At 48.4% G+C, this 20,553-nt stretch overlaps 1 protein-coding gene across 1 annotated transcript; it reads left to right on the top strand.

The window, feature by feature from the left end:
* The first annotated feature begins 619 nt into the window (after positions 1-619).
* traf3ip1 (TNF receptor-associated factor 3 interacting protein 1) lies at positions 620-14,220 on the top strand. Its single transcript, XM_055230600.1, has 15 exons — positions 620-1,021; positions 1,335-1,403; positions 1,760-1,921; positions 2,205-2,285; positions 3,973-4,458; positions 5,038-5,094; positions 5,650-5,725; positions 6,375-6,395; positions 7,645-7,696; positions 8,033-8,119; positions 9,958-10,093; positions 11,288-11,321; positions 12,102-12,166; positions 12,539-12,750; positions 13,853-14,220. Exons 1-15 carry the CDS (start codon positions 899-901, stop codon positions 14,010-14,012), a joined length of 1,821 nt encoding a protein of 606 aa, XP_055086575.1. The 5' UTR covers positions 620-898; the 3' UTR covers positions 14,013-14,220.
* The last annotated feature ends 6,333 nt before the right edge of the window (positions 14,221-20,553 follow it).

Below are 20,553 nucleotides of genomic sequence, written 5' to 3'. Positions count from 1 at the left end.
ACTCTGTACTCTTCACACAGTGTGACATATACTCTGTACTCTTCACACAGTGTGACATATACTCTGTACTCTTCACACAGTGTGACATATACTCTGTACTCTTCACACAGTGTGACATATACTCTGTACTCTTCACATAGTGTGACATATACTCTGAGTATATGTCACATTAAACAGTAAAATCTAAATGACACAGGGAGAAATTTACACGGCATCGAAAATAAAGTTTGATTAAAACAGAACCCAGAGAGGAAATAAGAATAAAAAATGAGAATAGGACAAACATGAACCACTCGCTCTGGAGAATCAGAAAACGTCCTGATGGAAACTGAGAGAATGACTCTCCGCCTGAAACAGTGGAACATGTAAAGTGTGAAAACTAAAACCATCAGCACAACTCAAACAGCTGCAAAAGGAAAAATGATGTTTAATCTCAAGACTTTACTGGGAGCGGGACTTAAACGGATAAGAAAACAGTTATTTGTGTTTTTAAAAGACACTGACCTAATTCGTCACATATGAAGCACTGAGTATTTAAACTCACCCAGACCAGAGTGAACCTCACTCCCCAGTCCAGCAGGGGGCGGTAATAACACGCCAGGTGGTGCCAACCGCCATTAAACACCAAAGAAGAAGAAGAAGAACCACCTGACAACCATGGCGCAGTAACATAGCAACGCTCCGCTGCTCCACAGACTCCTCCTGACACCTCCGCAGACCTCCGGACTCCTCCTGACACCTCCGGACTCCTCCTGACACCTCCGGACTCCTCCGGACTCCTCCTGACACCTCCGGACTCCTCCTGACACCTCCGGACACCTCCGGACTCCTCCGGACTCCTCCGGACTCCTCCGCACACTCTCCCCGCTGTCCTGCTCTGTTTCCCGGACACTCCTCCATGGATCCCGCGGTGGTGCGGAGGACCCAGGAGAACCTCGGGAGAGTCATCAGAAAACCACAACTCAGCGACAAGTATCTCAACAAACCTCCATTTAGGTTTTTACACGACATCATCAGCGAGGTGAGGGTTTAAAACAAAAAACAACAACAACAGAGCCAAATATACAGGTTTAAAACAAAAAACAACAATCTGACCAGAACTGAAGAAGAATCTGGGCAGAACTCAGCTCTTTAAGTCACTTTGGATTTTTTTGAGTTTTCAGACAATCGTGCATCTTTTTCATCAGTGTTTGTTAATGTCTGTGTCGTCACGGTCACCACTGAACATTCCACCACAGACACACATGTAGAACACCCCAGTGTGATGTCACCGTCTCCGTGTCCACTCCTTTAATCTCATGTTTATGTCATAAATATTTCCCGGTGTTTTTCAGGTCATCAGAACCACCGGGTTCATGAGAGGACTGTACACTGAGGAAGAAATGAAGTCTGAGAACTTTAAGGTCTGGACCAGGACTGGACCGGGACTGGACCGGGACTGGACCGGGACTGGACCGGGACTGGACCAGGACTGGACCGGGACTGGACCGGGACTGGACCGGGACTAAACCGGAACTGGACCGGGACTAAACCGGGATTGGACCTGGACTGGACCGGGACTGGACCGGAACTAAACCGGGACTGGACCGGGACTGAACCGGGACTGGACCAGGTTTGAACCGGGACTGGACCGGGACTGGACCGGGACTGAAACAGGTGTAAACCCGGTCTAAACCCGGTCTAAACCCGTCTAAACCCGGTCTAAACCAGGTCTAAACCAGGTCTAAACCCGGCCTGTGTCCTCTGTCCTTCTCTTCAGGACAGGGACTCTAAAATGTCCTACCTGCAGAAGGCTGTAGATGTGGTGGCTCTGGTCACAGGTGAAGCTCTCCAGGTGAAACCCGCCCGAGTCGTGGCAGGACAAGAACCTGAGAGGACGAACCAGCTCCTCCAGGCCATCGCACACTGCTGCCTCAGCAAGGTACTGCTCAGAGTCAAACCCACAACCTCACACAGGGAGAACATGCACACTGCCCCAGTCACACAGGGAGAACATGCACACTGCCTCAGAGTCAAACCCACAACCTCGCACAGGGAGAACATGCACACTGCCCCAGTCACACAGAGAGAACATGCACACTGCCCCAGTCACACAGGGAGAACATGCACACTGCCCCAGTCACACAGGGAGAACATGCACACTGCCCCAGTCACACAGGGAGAACATGCACACTGCAGACTCTTAACTCCTCGTGTTTTTGCAGTGCTCCAGTGAGGAGGCCGTGAGGACAGTTCTCTCAGAACATAAACCCCAGGAGAAGGAGAACGAGCCCAGAGGAGCAGAGGTGAGGAGGAGGAGAGGGGAGGAGGAGCAGAGGGGAGGAGGAGCAGAGGTGAGGAGGAGCAGAGGTGAGGAGGAGGAGAGGGGAGGAGGAGGAGAGGGGAGGAGGAGGAGAGGGGAGGAGGAGCAGAGGTGAGGAGGAGCGGAGGGGAGGAGGAGCGGAGGGGGGAGGAGCAGAGGTGAGGAGGAGCAGAGGGGAGGAGGGGAATTCCAAGTAAATACCTCCTCTTTAACACCTCCTCTTTAACACCTCCTCTTTAACACCCCCTCTTTAACACCCCCTCTTTAACACCTCCTCTTTAACACCTCCTCTTTAACACCTCCTCTTTAACACCCCCTCTTTAACACCCCCTCTTTAACACCTCCTCTTTAACACCTCCTCTTTAACACCTCCTCTTTAACACCTCCTCTTTAATACCCCCTCTTTAACACCTCCTCTTTAACACCTCCTCTTTAACACCCCCTCTTTAACACCCCCTCTTTAACACCTCCTCTTTAACACCTCCTCTTTAACACCTCCTCTTTAACACCTCCTCTTTAACACCTCCTCTTTAACACCCCCTCTTTAACACCCCCTCTTTAACACCTCCTCTTTAACACCTCCTCTTTAACACCCCCTCTTTAACACCCCCTCTTTAACACCTCCTCTTTAACACCTCCTCTTTAACACCTCCTCTTTAACACCTCCTCTTTAACACCCCCTCTTTAACACCTCCTCTTTAACACCTCCTCTTTAACACCTCCTCTTTAATACCCCCTCTTTAACACCTCCTCTTTAACACCTCCTCTTTAATACCCCCTCTTTAACACCTCTTTAACACCCCCTCTTTAACACCTCCTCTTTAACACCCCCTCTTTAACACCTCCTCTTTAACACCTCCTCTTTAACACCCCCTCTTTAACACCTCCTCTTTAACACCCCCTCTTTAACACCTCCTCTTTAACACCTCCTCTTTAACACCCCCTCTTTAACACCTCCTCTTTAACACCTCCTCTTTAATACCCCCTCTTTAACACCTCCTCTTTAACACCTCCTCTTTAACACCCCCTCTTTAACACCTTCTTTTTAATACCTCCTCTTTAACACCTCCTCTTTAACACCTCCTCTTTAATACCCCCTCTTTAACACCTCCTCTTTAACACCTCCTCTTTAATACTCCCTCTTTAACACCTCCTCTTTAACACCTTCTTTTTAATACCTCCTCTTTAACACCTCCTCTTTAACACCTCCTCTTTAATACCCCCTCTTTAACACCTCCTCTTTAACACCTCCTCTTTAATACTCCCTCTTTAACACCTCCTCTTTAACACCTCCTCTTTAATACTCCCTCTTTAACACCTCCTCTTTAACACCTTCTTTTTAATACCTCCTCTTTAACACCCCCTCTTTAACACCTTCTTTTTAATACCTCCTCTTTAACACCCCCTCTTTAACACCTCCTCTTTAACACCTCTTTAACACCTCCTCTTTAACACCTCCTCTTTAATACTCCCTCTTTAACACCTCCTCCTTAACACCTCCTCCTTAATATACCCTCTTTAACACCTCCTCTTTAACACCTCCTCTTTAACACCTCCTCTTTAACACCTCCTCTTTAACACCCCCTCTTTAACACCTCCTCTTTAACACCTCTTTAACACCTCCTCTTTAACACCTCCTCTTTAACACCTCCTCTTTAATGTGTTTTCAGGGGAAGAGCAGAAAAGCAAAGCCAGACGAGCCCAGAGAGAAACAGAAGAACGGAGAATCTGACCAACGACATAAAGAGAAAGAGAGAGAAAGGAGGGAAAAGAAGGAGGAGAAGAGGGAGGAGCAAGAGAGGAGGGACGAAAAACAGAAGAGGGGAGAAGAGAGAGAGAGGAGGGAAAAGAAGGAGGACAGAGAGAAGAGGGCAGAGGAGAGGGAGAGGAAGGACGACAGAGAGAGGAAAGAAAAGAAGGAGAGGGGAGAGGAGAGAGAGAAAAGGGGAGAGGGGAGAGAGAAGAGCAAAGAGAAAGTGCGCTCCACCGACAGAGAGAGAGAGAAAGAGAGAGAGCCTCACAGAAAGGAGGAGAGAGAGCGAGAGAGAGACAGACATAGAGAGAGGGAGAGAGAGAAAGAGAAGGAGCGAAAGAGGAGAGAGCGAGACCAGGACGGAACCAGGTCCAAACCCCGAGAAGAGGAACCTCCCACACAGGTAAGACAGGTGTCCCCCAGCCCCTCCCCCCCCAGCCCCTCCCCCCCAGCCCCTCCCCCCCCCAGCCCCTCCCCCCCAGCCCCTCCCCCCCCAGCCCCTCTCCCTCTCACCCCTCAGCCCCTCCCCCTCTCACCCCTCAGCCCCTCCCCCTCTCACCCCTCAGCCCCTCCCCCTCTCACGCCCCAGCCCCTCCCCCTCTCACCCCTCAGCCCCTCCCCCCTCTTGTGGTTTTAATAGTGATGAACCGTTTGTCCCTGATTGGCTAATGCACCTGTCAATCAAAGCTTTCTGAAATCAGGGAGACATAAGCAGAGTCCAGACCATTCAGGCCATTCTGTGGAACATTCCAGGGAAAACATCTCCACGGAGACGCTTTTTGGCCCCTCCTCCAAACTTACATTATGTTCCTCTAGTAAACATCAAAAGTCTGTTAGCCCCGCCCCTCACACGGGCATAAGTGACTCACCAGTATCCGGGCAGAACTGAAGAAGCCTCTTGAGTGAGCGGCCAATCGAATTCAGTGACTGAGGGATTACACACGTCTTTAATCTGTGTGTGTGTGTGTGTGTGTGTGTGCAGGTGAAGACTGAAGAGCCTCCTCAGAACACCAGCCCAGAGGAGCCCCCCAAACCTGTGGTAAAGACTGAATATTTTTATACTTTTATTTTAGGGATTTAGCACAGGAGTAAATACCTCCTCTTTAATACCCCACAGAAGTAAATACCTCCTCTTTAATACCCCACAGAGGTAAATACCTCCTCTTTAATACCCCACAGAAGTAAATACCTCCTCTTTAATACCCCACAGAGGTAAATACCTCCTCTTTAATACCCCACAGAAGTAAATACCTCCTCTTTAATACCCCCACAGAGGTAAATACCTCCTCTTTAATACCCCACAGAGGTAAATACCTCCTCTTTAATACCCCACAGAAGTAAATACCTCCTCTTTAATACCCCACAGAGGTAAATACCTCCTCTTTAATACCCCACAGGAGTAAATACCTCCTCTTTAATACCCCACAGGAGTAAATACCTCCTCTTTAATACCCCACAGGAGTAAATACCTCCTCTTTAATACCCCACAGGAGTAAATACCTCCTCTTTAATACCCCACAGGAGTAAATACCTCCTCTTTAATACCCCACAGGAGTAAATACCTCCTCTTTAAATGTAAATGTTTTTTTCTTAGGCAGAAAGTTCAGCTCGGATCCCACGACCCTCCTCCGCCAAAGGACAGAGACGCAGGGCCAAAGTGGGCAGCCAGGGTACGCACCTGACTCCACCTGACTCCACCTTGTTCCACCTGACTCCACCTTGTTCCACCTGACTCCACCTGACTCCACCTTGTTCCACCTGACTCCACCTGACTACACCTGACTCCACCTGACTCCACCTTGTTCCACCTGACTCCACCTTGTTCCACCTGACTCCACCTGACTCCACCTGACTCCACCTTGTTCCACCTGACTCCACCTGACTCCACCTTGTTCCACCTGACTCCACCTGACTCCACCTGGCTCCACCTGGCTCCACCTGACTCCACCTGGCTCCACCTGGCTCCACCTGGCTCCACCTGACTCCACCTGACTCCACCTGGCTCCACCTGACTCCACCTGACTCCACCTGACTCCACCTGGCTCCACCTGACTCCACCTGACTCCACCTGACTCCACGTGACCTGCTAACTTGCACTTCCTGATTATTGGACCATAAAACGATTTATAATTGGATGAAGACAGGACGCAGCAGACTTATCTTGACCTCAGTGTGTGTGTGTGTGTGTGGGGGGGGGGGGGGGGTGTAGGTGTGTGCGTGTGTATGTGTTTGTGTATATATGTGTGTGTGTGTTTGTGTTAGTTGGGGTGTGTGTGTCTGTGTGTGTTCAGTCTGTAACTCTTGTTTCTTTCTGCACAGATGACTCTGACAGTGAAGGAGGTGAGTGACTGTGTTTGCACTTCCACACTCTAACACCAGAGGGAGCCACACTCTTCGTCTGACACGTTTAACCCTGTATCGTGGGATCCTGTCGTCGCCATTAGACTCGCCGTTAGACTCGCCGTTAGACTCGCCGTTAGACTCGCCGTTAGACTCGCCGTTGTGGACCTTCCATTACTGTGACGTTATACCTGATTGTGCTTCATTTAAATTCAAACGGCGCCTCAAAGCAGAGACGTGGCGCTCTTTACCGTCTTTACAGTAATCTGCCTCCATTGTCCCTCGAAAATGACCAATCAGAGAAGAGGAGGAGCCGCCGGGACTTTCCCACTCACTTATTCACTGTGTCAAAGAAAAAGAAAAAGAAAAAGTACAGATGGACGAGTAAAATAGGGAGTTGTGTAAAAAAATGCAGTACAGTCTGATACTTTAACATGATTTTTATGGCTAAAAAGAAACGTTTAGGTGAGATGTACTGGTCTATAGTGTCCTCGCTTTAAAGGAACTGTTCCTCAAACTGTTCTTCAGACTGTTCCTCAGACTGTTCCGCAAACTGTTCCTCAGACTGTTCCTCAGACTGTTCCTCAAACTGTTCCCCAAACTGTTCCTCAGACTGTTCCTCAGACTGTTCTTCAGACTGTTCCTCAGACTGTTCCGCAAACTGTTCCTCAGACTGTTCCTCAGACTGTTCCTCAAACTGTTCCTCAGACTGTTCCCCAAACTGTTCCCCAAACTGTTCCTCAGACTGTTCCTCAAACTGTTCCTCAAACTGTTCCTCAGACTGTTCCTCAGACTGTTCCTCAGACTGTTCCTCAGACTGTTCCTCAAACTGTTCCTCAGACTGTTCCTCAAACTGTTCCTCAGACTGTTCCTCAGACTGTTCCTCAGACTGTTCCGCAAACTGTTCCTCAGACTGTTCCCCAAACTGTTCCTCAAACTGTTCCTCAGACTGTTCCTCAGACTGTTCCGCAAACTGTTCCTCAGACTGTTCCTCAGACTGTTCCTCAAACTGTTCCTCAGACTGTTCCCCAAACTGTTCCCCAAACTGTTCCTCAGACTGTTCCTCAAACTGTTCCTCAGACTGTTCCCCAAACTGTTCCTCAAACTGTTCCTCAGACTGTTCCTCAGACTGTTCCGCAAACTGTTCCTCAGACTGTTCCTCAGACTGTTCTTTAAACTACAAACAAAGTCAGAAACACCAGAACATCAAAAAGAAAGAAACCACATTAAACCTTTATATTTGTTTCAGAGGCAGAAGTGAATCAGAAACATCCAGAGTCCACAGACCCACCAGCCCCCAGGTCTGAACCAGGACTAAACCAGGACTGAACCAGGACTGAACCAGGACTGAACCAGGACTAAACCAGGACTAAACCAGGACTAAACCAGGACTGAACCAGGACTGAACCAGGACTAAACCAGGACTAAACCAGGACTAAACCAGGAATAAACCAGGACTGAACCAGGACTAAACCAGGACTAAACCAGGACTAAACCAGGACTAAACCAGGACTGAACCAGGACTGAACCAGGACTAAACCAGGACTGAACCAGGACTAAACCAGGACTAAACCAGGACTAAACCAGGACTAAACCAGGACTGAACCAGGACTAAACTCGACTTTGTTCCTCTACAGCCGGAGGATGGTGCGGCCCAGCAGTGCACGACTAGCGCCCCCTAGACTCAAGAGGCAGGAGAGCCACGCTGAGTCTCCCGCTGAGAGGTGAGTGAGGTGGCAGAGTGGTTAGCCCCTCGGCCTCACAGTGACACATGTCAGATCCTGTAGTGCCTCTAGATGGACTCCCGCTCGAGGGATTCAGTCATTTAGTCGATTCATCGTCGATTTTTAGTTGACCAACATTTGCATTGATACTGTGCACATGACGCTAAGGGGTTCTACATGAGTGTCTATGGTGGAATGTGCAGCAGTTACCATGGAGACATGAAGCAAACAAAAACGTTTTAAGATCGTCTGCAAACTGAATAAAAATCAAAAAATGATTTAAAAAGTACATGTTCAGGAGTTTGATTTACACAAAAAGGTGAAAGTGACTCACTGAAAAACTGTTGGCTAATGCTAATGCTAACGCTAATGCTAATGCTAGTGCTAGCTTGTGACTGTGATGTTATTTGAGGGACTTGTTTATCAGCACAAATCACCTGTTGTTCAGATAAATCAGCTCTTTATGGTCAGATTGTGTTAAAATAAAACTCAGATTAAAGTTGAACAGCCTCAGACAGAGCAGTGCACACAGTTAGCGTCACACCCCAGGGAACGTTGATGACATCAGCTGCAGAGTACACGTTAGTCGTTAGTCGTGTCATTGTGTTCTTGGAGCGACAGAGGGAGCTGAAGATTCTGCAGTGTTTTGCATGAGCTCCCCCTGCAGGTGTGCGCTTGTGACTGCAGTTTGAGTCAGAGCTTTGGCCACGCCCCCTTTTCAGTCGACCAATGGATGGGCAGCACATGTGTTTACTGTACGTGAACACTAGAGGGCAGACTCCTCCTCAGGTTTAAGAATGAACAGAGTAGTCTGGATCAGTTTAATGTCACAATGAGACTCTCTGTTTTCTCTCTGTTTACTCTCTGTTTACTCTCTGTGTTTACTCTCTGTTTACTCTCTGTGTTTACTCTCTGTGTTTACTCTGTGTTTACTCTCTGTGTTTACTCTGTGTTTACTCTCTGTGTTTACTCTCTGTGTTTACTCTGTGTTTACTCTCTGTGTTTACTCTCTGTGTTTACTCTGTGTTTACTCTCTGTGTTTACTCTGTGTTTACTCTCTGTGTTTACTCTGTGTTTACTCTCTGTGTTTACTCTGTGTTTACTCTCTGTGTTTACTCTCTGTTTACTCTCTGTGTTTACTCTCTGTTTACTCTCTGTGTTTACTCTCTGTGTTTACTCTGTGTTTACTCTCTGTGTTTACTCTGTGTTTACTCTCTGTGTTTACTCTCTGTGTTTACTCTGTGTTTACTCTCTGTGTTTACTCTGTGTTTACTCTCTGTGTTTACTCTGTGTTTACTCTCTGTGTTTACTCTCTGTGTTTACTCTGTGTTTACTCTCTGTGTTTACTCTGTGTTTACTCTCTGTGTTTACTCTGTGTTTACTCTCTGTGTTTACTCTGTGTTTACTCTCTGTGTTTACTCTCTGTGTTTACTCTGTGTTTACTCTCTGTGTTTACTCTCTGTGTTTACTCTGTGTTTACTCTCTGTGTTTACTCTCTGTGTTTACTCTCTGTGTTTACTCTGTGTTTACTCTCTGTGTTTACTCTGTGTTTACTCTCTGTGTTTACTCTCTGTTTACTCTCTGTGTTTACTCTCTGTCTCTCTCAGATTTCTCTGCTAAAGTGTCTCTCTCTGTGTTTTCTCTGTGTTTACTCTGTGTTTACTCTGTGTTTACTCTGTGTTTACTCTCTCTGTTTACTCTCCCTGTTTACTCCCTGTTTACTCTCTGTGTTTACTCTCTCTGTTTACTCTCTGTGTTTACTCTCTGTCTCTCTGTTTTCTCTCTCTGTCTCTCAGATTTCTCAGTGCTAAAGTGTCTCTCTCTGTGTTTTCTCTCAGATTGCCCAGTGCTAAAATCTCCACTGTGATCCTGGACGGGGGGAGGAGGACAGAGGAGGAGGAGGAGGATGAAGATGAACAGTTCTTAGTTCAGGAGGCTGTGGCTGCGGCGGCCGAGGCCCCGGACCCTCGCGCTGTGAGAAGCACCCCACAAACACACAAACACACAAACACACAAACACACACTAACACACACAAACACACACAAACACACACAAACACACACAAACACACACTAACACACACAAACACACACAAACACACACAAACACACACAAACACACACAAACACACACTAACACACACTAACACACACAAACACACAAACACACACAAACACACACAAACACACACAAACACACACTAACACACACTAACACACACTAACACACACTAACACACACTAACACACACTAACACACACAAACACACACTAACACACACAAACACACACAAACACACAAACACACAAACACACTAACACACACTAACACACACTAACACACACTAACACACACTAACACACACTAACGACTCCATTTAAACAAACATGAGGCTAAAGACAAAGGCCTGAGAACCTTGGACTGTATAAACGAGTGAGACGTCACCACAGCTTCAGCTCCAAATGAAGCTCAGAGGCCAGAGCAGAGACGATCTGAAGCACAGTCCATATCAGGAATGATAATCCTGAGTGTCATAGCAACCAAAGAGAGGCCATATATACAGCCTATGCTAGCAGGTTAGCTCTGTGCATTTATATATACGGCCTATGCTAGCAGGTTAGCTCTGTGCATTTATATATACGGCCTATGCTAGCAGGTTAGCTCTGTGCATTTATATATACGGCCTATGCTAGCAGGTTAGCTCTGTGCATTTATATATACGGCCTATGCTAGCAGGTTAGCTCTGTGCATTTATATATACGGCCTATGCTAGCAGGTTAGCTCTGTGCATTTATATATACGGCCTATGCTAGCAGGTTAGCTCTGTGCATTTATATATACGGCCTATGCTAGCAGGTTAGCTCTGTGCATTTATATATACGGCCTATGCTAGCAGGTTAGCTCTGTGCATTTATATATACGGCCTATGCTAGCAGGTTAGCTCTGTGCATTTATATATACGGTCTATGCTAGCAGGTTAGCTCTGTGCATTTATAGTTACAGTCTATGATCAGAATCTTCTGGGGTGGAGCTGACAAAAATATTGGAGGTCAGACACTAATCAACACTAAAACTAGTATGTGAATCAGAATCAAGCCTCTTCTTTAATATTAAATGCAGTTTGAGAGTTTAATGTCGTGACTGACCTGTCGTTTCCTCTGGTGCAGGAGTCGACTGAAGCCACTGGAGACGCGACACACGGTAACGTCACATTTACACGTTTCACTGAGACGTTTGTGTCTTTGTCCCGTTTTCTAACACAAACATCAAGAGGTTTAGATGAATGTCTGAGTAATCTAGAGATCTGCCCCAGGCCCTGTTCAAACCTCTTCAACGCCCCATAGAAGAAAAGAAAAATCTTTAATACATTATAGAAGTAAATACCTCCTCTTTAATACCCCACAGTAGTAAATACCTCCTCTTTAATACCCCACAGTAGTAAATACCTCCTCTTTAATACCCCACAGGAGTAAATACCTCCTCTTTAATACCCCACAGGAGTAAATACCTCCTCTTTAATACCCCACAGGAGTAAATACCTCCTCTTTAATACCACACAGAGGTAAATACCTCCTCTTTAATACCCCACAGGAGTAAATACCTCCTCTTTAATACCACACAGAGGTAAATACCTCCTCTTTAATACCCCACAGGAGTAAATACCTCCTCTTTAATACCACACAGAGGTAAATACCTCCTCTTTAATACCACACAGAGGTAAATACCTCCTCTTTAATACCCCACAGGAGTAAATACCTCCTCTTCATTAAAATAAATGTGATGTTTTTGAGTGATGTCTGTGATGGTGATGTCGTGTTTCTGTGATGGTGATGTCGTGTTTCTGTGATGGTGATGTCGTGTTTCTGTGATGGTGATGTCGTGTTTCTGTGATGGTGATGTCGTGTTTCTGTGATGGTGATGTCGTGTTTCTGTGATGGTGATGTCGTGTTTCTGTGATGGTGATGTCGTGTTTCTGTGCAGGAGGTCTGGTCAAGAAGATTCTGGAGACTAAAAAATATTATGAAGTGTCTGAGGCAAAGGCTCAGGTACAAGACACGCCCACAAGACACGCCCACAGTGCTCTGAACACGCCCACAAGACACGCCCACAGGACACACCCATATGACATGCCCACAGGACACGCCCACATGACACGCCCACAGGACACACCCATATGACACGCCCACAGGACACGCCCACATGACACGACCATATGACACGCCCACAGGACACGCCCACAGGACACGCCCACATGACACGCCCACAGGACACGCCCACATGACACGCCCACAGTGCTCCGAACACGCCCATATGACACGCCCACAGGACACGCCCACATGATGCTTTAGTTCTAGTTCAGTCCGGGCTCAGTCCTGTCTCACCTCTCTGTCCCTGTTCCGGTGTCATCCGTCCCACAGGGGCAGGAGCAGCAGGGGCAGGTGCAGCAGGGACTGGTGCAGAGGGAGATGGAGCGTCTCCGGGCGTCGGTGCAGTCCGTGTGCCGGAACGCTCTGCCCCTCGGGAAGATCATGGACTACTTCCAGGAAGACGTGGACGCCATGATGACGGAGCTGCAGCAGTGGAGACAAGAGAACAAGCAAAACGTACAGGCTCTGCAAGAACAACACAGGTATGTCAGATGCCCTCCCACGCTCCCTCTGTGTCACATGCCCTAGTCCTGTCCACCTAGTCCTGGTTCAGTCCTGGTTCAGTCCTGGTTTAGTCCTGGTTTAGTCTTGGTTTAGTCTTGGTCTAGTCCTGGTTTAGTCCTGGTTTAGTCCTGGTTTAGTCCCTGGTCTAGTCCTGGTTTAGTCCTGGTCTAGTCCTGGTTTAGTCCTGGTCTAGTCCTGGTTTAGTCTTGGTCTAGTCCTGGTTTAGTCCTGGTTTAGTCTTGGTCTAGTCCTGGTTTAGTCCCTGGTTTAGTCCCTGGTTTAGACCTGGTTTAGTCCTGGTGTAGTCCTGGTGTAGTCCTGGTTTAGTCCTGGTTTAGTCCTGGTTTAGTCTTGGTCTAGTCCTGGTTTAGTCCTGGTTTAGTCCTGGTTTAGTCCTGGTTTAGTCCCTGGTTTAGTCCTGGTTTAGTCCTGGTTTAGTCCTGGTTTAGTCCCTGGTTTAGTCCTGGTTTAGTCCTGGTTTAGTCCTGGTTTAGTCCTGGTTTAGTCCCTGGTTTAGTCCTGGTTTAGTCCTGGTTTAGTCCTGGTTTAGTCCCTGGTTTAGTCCTGGTTTAGTCCTGGTTTAGTCCCTGGTTTAGTCCTGGTTTAGTCCTGGTTTAGTCCCTGGTTTAGTCCTGGTTTAGTCCTGGTTTAGTCCCTGGTTTAGTCCTGGTTTAGTCCTGGTTTAGTCCTGGTTTAGTTCCTGGTTTAGTCCTGGTTTAGTCCCTGGTTTAGTCCTGGTTTAGTCCTGGTTTAGTCCCTGGTTTAGTCCTGGTTTAGTCCTGGTTTAGTCCCTGGTTTAGTCCTGGTTTAGTCCTGGTTTAGTCCCTGGTTTAGTCCTGGTTTAGTCCCTGGTTTAGACCTGGTTTAGTCCTGGTTTAGTCCTGGTTTAGTCCTGGTTTAGTCCTGGTTTAGTCCTGGTTTAGTCCCTGGTTTAGTCCTGGTTTAGTCCTGGTTTAGTCCTGGTTTAGTCCTGGTTTAGTCCTGGTTTAGTCCTGGTTTAGACCTGGTTTAGTCCTGGTCTAGTCCCCGTTTCAGCCCTGTTTCAGCCCTGTTTCAGCCCCTGTCCTGTCATGTCCTCAGACTCACAGAGGGGGCGCTGCTGCCTCTCAGGACGGAGCTGATGGAGCTGGAGTCTCTTATTCAGGAGCAGAAGGCCCAGACCTGTGCCCTCCGCTGCTCTGTGCTGAAGAACGAGGAGAAGATCCACAAGATGCTCACGGGCCTCCACCAGCAGAACTGAACCTCCAACCACCAAGATCTCTACCATGGACCTCCACAGTCCTCTGTACTCCTCCATACAGCTCCACCACAGACCTAAGGAACGAGAAGAGGATCCACACTCACTGGATCATCACAACATCTGAAACTGCCATAAAATGTATGAACTGTTAATGAATGTTTAAAAAGTTTGTGTAAAAGTTTGACTTCAGTAAAACAGAACTTTGAGGATTCTGCTCTAATTGATACTTTGTGGTGACATCACACTGGGGGTGTTCTGCATGTGTGTCTATGGGGGAATGTTCAGCTGTTACCATGGTGACACGATGCACACATTAACAAACACTGACGAAAAAATGTTAAGATAAATGAGAAAATCCAAAATCCCAAAGTGATTTAAAGACTCACATTCAGGAGCCTGTGGTCAGACGAGCTCATGGTGTTTAGAGTTTGATTTACACAAAAAGGTGAGAGAGACTCACTGAAAAACTGCTGGCTAATGCTAATGCTAATGCTAAGGCTAATGCTAATGCTAATGCTAGCTTGTGACTGTGATGTTATTTGAGGGACTTGTTTATCAGCACAAATCACCTGTTGAAGTTCAGATAAATCAGCTGTTTATGGTCAGATTGTGTTAAAAATATAGAGCAGATTAAAGAACACCCCCCCCACACACACACACACACACCCACACACACCCCCACACACACACACACACACTCTGTAACATTTAAACTGCTTAAACAGCAGTAAACGTGACTGGGGCTTGAGTTACTCCTCAATGACCTGATGGATTCAGAGCATCCGAGTTATTCACCACGATGAGTTTATAAGCACATTTCACCACTCAGACCAGAGCGGAGTTTGACCGTCACAGTCACGTGAGAGTGAACGTGAGGGTGAGAGTGAACGTGAGAGTGAACATGAGGGGTGAATGTGAGAATAAGTGTGAGAGTGAATGTGGGAGTTAATGTGACAGTGTGAGCATGAGAATGAGTTTGAGAGTGACATGAGAGTGACAGAGTGACATGAGAGTGACATGAGAGTGACATGAGAGTGACATGAGAGTGACATGAGAGTGACATGAGAGTGAGTGGGACAGTGACTCATTTTCAGTGTTTTTAGACTTTGCTCGTTGTACATCCTGTCTCCAAATCAATCATTTTATGAAATGCAAAAGAAGCTCTCCTCTTTCTTTCTCTCACACTCTCTCCTTGGGTCTTTCTCTCCTCCCTCCCTCTCCCCCCCCCCCCTCTCCCCTCCCTCTCTCCTCCCCCTCTCCTCTCCTCCGCTGGATGTGACAGGTGTCATCTGGAGCTGTCAGACTCTTCACACTCAGGCCTGACGCTCCAGGTCTTTAAGCTCGTGCACGTGCACAGACTAAACAAACTACAGCAGATAAACTCAGAGCAAACACAGAGTCAACACACGACTGCACCTGCCCCGGGACAGGGACAGGGGGACAGGGGGACAGAGGGACAGAGGGACAGGGGGACAGCTGCCTCTGCCCCAGAGGAGCTGGGACAGGACTGTCCTCTGGGTCAGAGTCTTCTCTCTGACCCTTCTGTATCTGGACCTGCTCTTTCTGTCCTTGTGTCTGTGCGCGTGCGCGCTCCTCCCGTTGCTCTCGCGCACATGTTCGTGACAGTTCTTTGTTTGGGGGCCCCTCTCCCCGGGCCCTCTCCCCGGGCCCTCTCCTCAGGGCGCACGTGTTTAGTCTCAGATTGAGTTTTAATTGGTTTTAAACAGAGCTGCGCGCGCTCAAGGGCCCTTCAGCGCGCGCCCCACGTGCACGTGTCATTGTGTGTCTAAACTTCATTATCCGCGTGCACCTCCTCAGGACACTTCACTAAGTCTGTGACCGCCTCTATTTAAACACACAGGACCAGAGACAGTGTCCCCAGAGACACACCGGAGCAAAGGACAGAGACAGTGTCCCCAGAGACACACCGGAGCAAAGGACAGAGACAGTGTCCCCAGAGACAGTGTCTCTATCCCGGAGGAGTGACCTCGGCCCGGCCCCAGGCCGCTGCTCCCGCGGGGACAGACGGCGTGTCTCGGGTCTCAGATGGAGGACTCTTTGCTGGACTTGGATCATGACCCGCTGTTGGACCTGGGTCTGTGGGCGCCTCTGGAGCCTGGGGCCCCGGGGCTGGACCTACTGTTAGACTGCGGCTCCGGGGCGCTGTCGCCGTGGACCGTGGGCTCGGGTCTGGGCTCGGGTCTGGGCTCGGGTCTGGGCTCTGGACTCGGTTCTGGTTTTGGTCCGGTTTTCGGTGAGGTCCCGCTGGGCCTCGTGGAGCTGGAACCGGAGGCGGGCGCGTGCGCGGAGGTGCCCGGTCCGTGCCCGGAGGCCGTCCTGGGATCGGGCTCGCGCAGGGCCCGGCGCTCGCCCCCGCAGCAGCCCTACAAAGTGCAGCGGCACGCGGCGAACATCCGCGAGCGCAAGCGCATGCTCAGCATCAACTCCGCGTTCGAGGAGCTGCGCGGGCACGTGCCCACGTTCCCGTACGAGAAGCGTCTGTCCAAGATCGACACGCTGCGTCTCGCCATCGCCTACATCGCGCTCCTGCGCGAGATCCTCGTGTCCGGCCGAGACCCCAAAGACTACGTGGACGAGTGTCTGAAGAGCGGCCTGAAGAACCCGGGGCCCGCGGAGAGCGGCGCCGCGTGGAACACGAGCGGTGAGTTTATCACACAGATCTGAGGAACATTCAGACACAGATCTGAGGAACATTCAGACACAGATCTGAGGAACATTCAGACACAGATCTGAGGAACATTCAGACACAGATCTGAGGAACATTCAGACACAGATCTGAGGAACATTCAGACACAGATCTGAGGAACATTCAGACACAGATCTGAGGAACATTCAGACACAGATCTGAGGAACATTCAGACACAGATCTGAGGGACATTCAGACACAGCACAGGTGAATCCTCATAAAGTCTAAAGACTCTCTGAGCACTTTGACCTTTAACCTTCTCTCACTTCAGAGTCTCCACCGCATTCATGCAGCTCCATTATGTCATTCATCTCCGTGCGTAAAGAGTGCGTAATGGGCTCGTGCGTAAAGAGCGCGTAATGGGCTCGTGCGTAAAGAGCGCGTAATGAAGGAGTGGCGTGAATGAGTGAAGTATAAAGAGAAGTGAGTGAATGAGGAGAAACAGATGAAAACTGCACAGGGAATAATCAGGGTCACGTGACTCTGTGCGCCGCTGTTTTAAACTCTCATTCTAACCCTCTCCTCTCCACAGATCTGACTGCTCGACTCTCGTGGATCAAATGGGACTGAGGCTCAGTGTGAGACTGTCCGGTGGGAGACACTTGTCCACGGGGGAGACACTTGTCTACGGGGGAGACACAGAGTCAAATAACCACAGATTTGACTGGACACGCGCACGTGTGCACGTTCTCAGCTCCTGTTGAATATGCACGAGCGTGACGTCACTGCGGAAACCGCGCTTTTGTTTAGAATCGACTCTTTAAAGACTCGAGTGTTTGAGTCTCATCAGCTGCTCCGCACACACACACACACACACCCCCACACACACACGTGCACACCCACACACACACACACGTGCACACGCCTTATTTATTTTATTTATTTAAGTATTTCTTCTATTTAAAAGTTGAAAATGTTTGTTTTTTTAGACCAAACCTTATTTTATTTGATTATTAACTTTATAATGAATCACATGTGTCTGTTTGTGTGTGTATATAAATGTGTGTATATAAATGTGTGTATATAAATGTGTGTATATAAATGTGTGTATATAAATGTGTGTATATAAATGTGCACATCTGCGTGAATTTATTTTAATAATAAAAAAGTGAATTATTGTAAAGCCTGATGTTTTCACATAAACAAAAATCTCATCCTCCACGGGTGGTCTCATCCTCTTCCCACGCTCGGGTCCTCTACCAGAGGCCCAGGAGCTCAGGTCCAGAGGCCCAGGAGCTCAGGTCCAGAGGCCCAGGAGCTCAGGTCCAGAGGCCCAGGAGCTTGAGGTTCTACAGTGTCTTTGCTGTTCCTCCTCTTTTCTGGGCTGGTCTGATGTTTTTCCTGGATCTGCTGCTGCTCCTCCAGTTTGGGGGTCACTGCCCCGAGTGTCCGATGACCACGGGCTCCACTGAGGCCTTCACCTTCCAGACCTTCTCCAGCTCTTCTTTGAGCCCCTGGTATTTCTCTAGTTTCTCTTGTTCCTTTTTCCTGATGTTCTCTTGGTTCTTTGCTCTGTTGTTCCTCCACAGTGTCCAGTTGGTCCGTTCTGTCTGTATCTGTCCCACAGGATCTTGGCTCATTCTCCTCGACCTTTGGAGGTGTTTCCCACCTTGACCTCGGGGTCTCCAGTCCGTTCCCTGCACAGATGTTTCACTCTGGCTCCTCTTGGTTCTGTCGCTCCATGTTTGTTTTCCCTGGATTGTCTCAGGGGCCTCTTTGCCTACACCTTGGGTCTTGTCTGGACTTCTCTCACTCGTCTGAGGTATTTGGCTGTGGCTGTTTTCCTTCTTTCCTCTTGTTGCCATTTGCTTGTGGGACACCAAGGTCCTTGTAACTGTCCTCAGTGTCTGTTTGTCCCTTCTGGAAGTGAGACCCCTTCTGTGTGGATGACCTTCCCTCTCTTTGTCACCTTCCAGTAGATCCTGGTGCTGTAGATCCTGGTGGTGTAGATCCTGGTGGTGTAGATCCTGGTGCTGTAGATCCTGGTGGTGTAGATCCTGGTGCTGTAGATCCTGGTGCTGTAGATCCTGGTGCTGTAGATCCTGGTGGTGTAACTGGTGTGACTGATGGTCGTCCTGTTCCTGAGTCGTGTCCATATTCTGTCTTGTTGCTGATTTGTCTGAGGGGGTTCAGACTCTGCTGTATATGCCTCATTTGATCATCACTTGTGCAAGTGCCTTTGGCCTCAAGGTTGGTTTTCCACAACCTCATGGAGTTGAAGGCTCTTAGAGTCCTGTGGATGTTCTACAGCTCCATTCACTGATCCATGTGTGGCATTGAGTCGTAGACTTTCTTGTATCAGTCCAGGCAGTGCACAGGTTGGTCTGACGGGTTCTGCAGTCTCAGGCGACCTGAGGAGACATCAGGAACAGTCTAAACCAGGACTTAGCAAGGACCGGACCAGGACTTAACCAGGATTAAACAGGTCTAAACCACGTTCAAACCAGGATCGAATCAGGACTAAACCTGGACTGAACTAGGACTAAACCGGGACTAGCATGGGGACTAGTAGACAGGACTAGCATGCGGCGCTTTGTTGTCAGCTCCCACTGGACACTGCAGTTTTCTAAGGAGTAAGTCAGTGGACTTGTTTCTTTTACTAAGTCGTTTTAGATTAATTTATATGAACACAAGGTAGCAAAGTTTCTGCCTTGGGTTCATTTATCCAAAGGGTTCACTTGACAAGAAACTCAAAGCCTATGCCATTTTTGAAGACCTCAGCAACAGGTCGCTTTCCAGATCATTTTCAACACATTTGGCATCACCAAGAACTCCTTAAACTTTAAACTGAGAACCTGCGCTGGGTTGAAGGACAAATGGGAGGAGAGAAAACAACTTAATTGTGAAATCAGCAGATCGCAGGTCAGAGCTCCAGACACTTGTGGAGTGTGATCTGCTACTCGACAATCGCAATGAGATTCCCACCTGCCAAGTTTCTCAAAACTACTGTCCCCTCCGAGAAATTCCAACTGAAATACCAGGTTTTGTATCGTAAAATCGTATCTTGCTTCTCATTGGATGGGATGTCATCACAAAGTTTTCGACCAACACAGCGCTGCCCCTCGTGCTTCCTTTGAGCAGAAGCTCGCTCAGGGACGGGTGATCACTGGGAGGAGCTCACAAACATTCAAATGTAAAAATGTTTTTTCCAGTCTCTTCCTTCCATGTGAAAACATATTTCAAGTCAAAGAATCAACACTCAGGGCTACAAGGTCAGTACTTCACATCGTACAAGAAACACTATCGGAGAAACAATTTTCCAACAAACAAGTTCAGACGAAAGACTCGGCTTCTCACAAGAAGATGCCGAGTCCTTCGTACCAAGACATTGCAAACAGCTGGACTGTGCTTCCATCGCTGTGTGGTCAGGGAGGACCTCCAAAACCTTCTGGGATTCCTCTGCCTTCAGAACAATGACATTGATCAGTAGTCGAGTACTGGAGGACAGTGAGTACATGTCTCAGGCGACAGTGCATTGTCCGCAGTTACAGTCACTTATGGACTCAGAAGGAAAGTCTCAGAAGACCACGACAAACCCTGATGCCTTTACACGTCTGGAACTTCACACAGAGACTGACAAACTAAACCCTCAGAGAAAACTCCTCAGAAAACGGTCTCCTCTCAAAGGCGACGCAGGGCTGGAGGTCGTCTTTCACAAGTCGACCTGCAGAGCAACGAGGCGCCTCCTTCATCCTCCTCGACGCCGCTCAGGACTCGGACGGTTTTGGAATGTTTCCAGAACTTCCAGAACCGGACAAAACACAATCGTCTTAATGACATAATAAAGATCCTGTAAACATGTGACACTGTGATGACGGATGTGGCTCCTGGCGT

The sequence above is a fragment of the Periophthalmus magnuspinnatus genome, chromosome 21, assembly GCF_009829125.3.
Source record: "Periophthalmus magnuspinnatus isolate fPerMag1 chromosome 21, fPerMag1.2.pri, whole genome shotgun sequence".
In the NCBI taxonomy this organism is placed as follows: Eukaryota; Metazoa; Chordata; class Actinopteri; order Gobiiformes; family Gobiidae; genus Periophthalmus; species Periophthalmus magnuspinnatus.
Note: the sequence above shows the minus strand (reverse complement) of the source record. Positions and strands in the feature narration are given on the sequence as shown.

What these genes read in the sequence shown, in the direction of transcription:
- traf3ip1 (XM_055230600.1), top strand. Translation starts at nt 899, where the DNA reads ATGGATCCCGCGGTGGTGCGGAGGACCCAGGAGAACCTCGGGAGAGTC. An exon ending in AGGAGCCCCCCAAACCTGTG is followed by an intron (nt 5,095 to 5,649) that starts GTAAAGACTGAA and finishes TTTTTTTCTTAG; the next exon opens with GCAGAAAGTTCAGCTCGGAT. An exon ending in TGACTCTGACAGTGAAGGAG is followed by an intron (nt 6,396 to 7,644) that starts GTGAGTGACTGT and finishes TATTTGTTTCAG; the next exon opens with AGGCAGAAGTGAATCAGAAA.